The sequence below is a fragment of the Apaloderma vittatum genome, unplaced genomic scaffold (genome assembly GCF_000703405.1).
Source record: "Apaloderma vittatum isolate BGI_N311 unplaced genomic scaffold, ASM70340v1 scaffold29241, whole genome shotgun sequence".
NCBI lineage: Eukaryota > Metazoa > Chordata > Aves > Trogoniformes > Trogonidae > Apaloderma > Apaloderma vittatum.
In genome coordinates, this window is record NW_009697820.1 from 1937 (window position 1) to 6380 (window position 4444).

At 55.0% G+C, this 4444-nt stretch overlaps 1 protein-coding gene across 1 annotated transcript in view; it reads right to left on the minus strand.

Annotated features, from left to right (window-relative positions):
- The window catches only part of LOC104280208 (solute carrier family 2, facilitated glucose transporter member 1), a gene marked incomplete at its 3' end in the record, with an annotated part of 6451 nt that overhangs the window by 1932 nt on the left and 75 nt on the right, over nt 1-4444 (minus strand). Inside the window, exons 1-3 of the mRNA XM_009877784.1 lie at nt 4412-4444; nt 657-817; nt 235-475 (exon numbers count right to left, since the gene is read on the minus strand). The exon at nt 4412-4444 is cut by the window's right edge and continues 75 nt beyond it. Of these exons, the coding sequence (XP_009876086.1) occupies nt 235-475; nt 657-817; nt 4412-4444 (435 nt within the window). The remainder of the gene's footprint in view (nt 1-234; nt 476-656; nt 818-4411) is intronic.

A 4444-nucleotide genomic window follows, 5' to 3' on the forward strand; every position in this document is an offset into this window, starting at 1 on the left:
CAGCTCTGATGCTTCCAGGTGGCCAACAGACATTGAATCATGACGCTGCCCATCCCAAACCTTAAGATCTCACAACATTCCCACTCCTGCTGAGCTCCAGGTCCATCCCTCCAGCCCCAGCTCCACAGCAACGCTCACACCACCGCACTGAACCCCATCCCCTGCAGACCCTCACCAACATCAGTATCAAAGACAGGGAAACAACCTCCCCTCAGTGGGTTCTCCGGCACTTACCTGTGCAATGAGGATGCCCAAGACGATGCCAAGCTGGTGGAAGGTCCCCAAGGCGCCCCGCAGCGCGGTGGGTGACACCTCACCCACGTACATGGGCACAAAACCAGTGGTGAGGCCAGAGTAGAGACCAATGATGAAGCGGCCAAGGATGAGCATCTCGAAGGAGAAAGCCATCTTGGAGAAACCCATGAGGACGGCAGACACGAAGGCGAGAATGTTGGACATGAGCATGGAGTTGCGGCTGGGGAGGGAAGGAAGGAGGGTGAGGAGGACCACGGGGGTCAGAGAGGATGAAGAGGTGTTGGGAGAACCCAAACACGAGCCCTTGGCAAGAGGGAGGTGCCCAGAGCCACCTCCTTGGGATGCACAATCCCGCGGCTCATTGAGGTCCCCCCCATGGGTTCCCCCGAGTTGGTGCTCACCGTCCGAAGCGATTGACGAAGAGCCCCACGGAAAAGGATCCGATCATGCCTCCAACGGAGAAGATGGCAACGGAGAGGGACCAGAGCGTGGTGAGGGTGGCAGGGCTGATGGGCTCCTCATATCGGTACAGCCACGTCCGGTTGTAGAAGTCCTCAATCACCTGCAGGAGAGGAGGGAAAAAACAAAGCCAGGGGTTAAAACCATCCCCATTTCATTTGTGCCACCAGAGTCACAAATTGCCTGGCCTCAGCTCGGCCACCTACAGACCCTTGACCGGCAAGTGCAGCTCACAAGACGATGCGTCACAGAGCCGGGAGCCGCCCAGCCGCCGGGCTGGTGGCTCCGCTCCAGCCCAAGGGAGGAAACCTGATGGGATGGGATGCGCAGAGGAAATGCAGCCAGACGAGTTCTGGTCTCGCCCTGCCGAGAGAGAGAGAGAGGCTCGGCGTTGCCAAAACACCCTCTCTCGCCTCACCAGGTGGCCACGGGGAGGTCATGCTCCTCCTCGGGGCATGGGAGGCAGGGAAGGATGCCGCCAGCCCTGGAGGAGAAGGAGCATGGGGCAGGGGAGCCGACAGAGGTGCCAGACGACGGTGAGGAAGACAGCAGGGTCATCCAGGCAGCTGGACCACTCCCATCGCCCTGAATACTCCCTTGAGTTTAATTTCAAGGTTTTTTTCCTGCGATACTTACACAACGCAATCCTTCTGCTAGGATTCTGACACACTGCAATGCTAATATCCAAGGCAGGTGCTTGCTTTTAATCACCATCTTTGCGGAACACCCTTTTGCATACGCTTCATATACTTTTTTTAATGTATTTTTAAGTCAGCCCACTGCTAAAAGCTTCAAGGAAGTTATTTAAGGGTCATCCATACTCAGAACAAGAAAGCAAAGGCCTCGCTAACACGCTCGACCAACCCTGGCTGGAAAGAGCAGAGATTTCATGCAAGCAGAGGAAGGTGCTGCTGGACATCAAGTGGCTCGAAGGCGCAGCTGCTCCAGAGGGTTCCCCAAGCACTCAGCTCCTGGTGAAGAGTTCACACAACTGCGCTTCGTTTTCTAGTGTTTCCATTGCTTCAAGCACCAACGAGAGCCCCAGCAGAGGCAGCGCAAGAAACTGCCCCACACTTCGCTATAAACCTCAATAATGTAATGTCTGGGGTTTAAGTTGCTCCTTTTACAAAGCCCCCAAACCATCAGGATTCCAATATTTAAGTGATTTTATTTGCCTCCTGGTTCACCTGGAGATTTTGATGCTCTAAGGGCTTTCTCTCCTCACGAAAACAAATAATTTATATTATTATTTGAGAAGCCAGGGCTGGCTGAGGCCCTCAGTGGAGGTAAAGAGGTCCCTGCACACACCTCTCCAAACCTTGTGGTGCTCTAAATTCTTCCCTACCTTCCCCAAAGCCTCCACCTCTCCTCTTGAAGCCAAAAAAAAAAAGAAATAATCCAAGGGACAGTGGACGCCCCAGCACAGGTTGAGCTACGCTGACTTATCAAAAAATAAAATCTCCTTGCCCCGCTTTCCTCCTGCCAAAAAGGACGGATGGAAGAACCCACCAGAAGCCAGTTGGGAGAGGAGAAGATGAGAAATTATGAGCTTAAAGCGAGAAGCATCATCCTCACCCTGCATTTTCCAAAGGTTGGGGTGTTTCCCCCCTCTCTTTCTCTCTCATTTCATTTCAGCCGAGTGCTCTCTACCAGCCCTCACTCAGTTTGAAGCTGTCCCACCACACACCACGTCTGCCAGTGCCCCCCCAGAAACCCCCACAAAACCCGAGCCCCTGTTTCAGCAGCGGCAGGACCACAAACCCCGCTGCTGGGAGCTGCTGCCACGCTTGCGCTGCCAAAGCCTGGGGAACGATGTCCCCGCACACCCCAATCCTTCACACTGATGCTTCCACATCTGGCATCCTTACCCCGATCCTGCACCCCAATTTATCCCAGTGCATCCCCATCCTGCACCCCGACGCATTCCAATCCAAATGCATCCCAACCCTGCACCCTGATGCGTCCCCATTCTGCATCCTGACTCCAATCCTGTGCCCCAATTTATCCCAATGCATCCTAATCCTGCACCCCAACACATCCCCATTCCAACTCGGAGGCATCCCAGTCACACTCTCCAATGTGTCTCCATCCCAATCTCACACCCAGGGCATCCCCACCCTTAAAGGTGGGATCAACCCCCGTGCCCAGAGCATCCTGTCTCCCCCTTGTGACCCCGAGTACCCCGAACCCTTTACCCCATCAGTCCCACACCCCGAAAACAGCGTCACTTGCTGGGTGACTCGTCCCTAAAACACACAGCCCATCCCTGGCCTGGGCCCCGAGGGTTTAACCCTAAAATGAATGGGAAACTGAGGCAACACCCATCAGGGTGAGGGGATCTTGCTTTGCTGGGGGTCTGTAGCAACCAAGAGAAGGGCCCAGCTCAGCCGCCGTGCTGAGCATCACTCAGAGCAGAACCTCCGGGCGCAGCAGGGGATGGAGAAAAGTCCCTCGACCACAGAGGAACGAGGCGCGTCCTGGGGCCGGGCTCCAACAGGAGGACGTAATTACAAAGCTCGGGGAAAAACGAGGGCAGAGGCCAGAAAGCAGCTCCTCAGCACATTTCCAGGGATTTCCCAGCTCGCCGCCGCTTCAAAAGCTGCTCCCGCTGGGTGTCTCCAGGGGAAGGTGCTCGCCGCCAGCTGAGGACGAACACGGCCAGCGCGGATCAATCCAGGGGAAGGCGAGCACCAGGCACGAATTTTTTTTAAGCAAGGCGACGTGGGTGCGAGCATCAAGGGCACTAGATGGGAGTCGCAGCCTCCAGCCGCAAGAAATCCCGCTCGGGCCACTCACCAGGATTAAACACAACTCAATGCAATACCTCAAATAAAGGCAATTTGCATCTTTTTGGCTCTTCCCATGCTGATGGGGTCTGAGAAGCTTTTGCACAGGGTCTTCTCTCCCACGAGAGTTTCTTGGCGTTCGAGGCGAGATTTTGCAGCCCATTCGCTGGTAATGGGATTAATAATCTCACTGTGCGAATCCTGCCTTGGTGGTTTTAATTATTTGGGAGGACGCACCAGAGGCTGGGACGACACTCGGGGGACAGGCTCTGCTCCGGCACAGCGGTGGCTGGACCCTGATTTGTCCTTCACTACCTCACCCTGCCAGCTGAGCTTCACCCAGGGCACGTCGCAAGCACCACGTGGGATTTCCAAGTTAACACTTCCAAGCTTTTAATGCCTCAAAAAGCCACGTAATTTGGGAAAAAGTCAAGTTTTTCAAGGCTCCCGCATACCTACCAGTCACTAGAGGGTCCTGGCACTATGCTTGGGGAAGGAACAAACACCTCCCGCCCTTCATCCCTCTTTGCACGCGGAGAGGGACACGCCAACAGGCCAGGATACAAAGCTCTCGTCGGAGCGGTCATTCCCCCCCACTTCACGATGACTTAAACCCCAATTAACTCCGAGACCTTTGCTAAAAGCCAAGGTTAAAAGTTAGGCCAGTCCCACCCGGGAAGCATCCCGCACGCGTTCCTGGGATTCTTCCCAGCAAAAACGTTAAGCGAGGAGGAAACTAATTCTCCTGGGAAGGCAGGAGCTAAATAATTCCCTCGTAAATCCCATTACAGGCAGTAAGCTGCCTAGCGGGATGTACTATTTTAGCCGGGCCGGTGGTGGATGCAGGTTTGTTTTCGGGCACAGAAGGGGGTGGAATTTTGCGACGCTGAGGTTGCTCGGCGCACGCTCACCTTCTGCGGCGCGTTGATGACACCGGTGTTGTA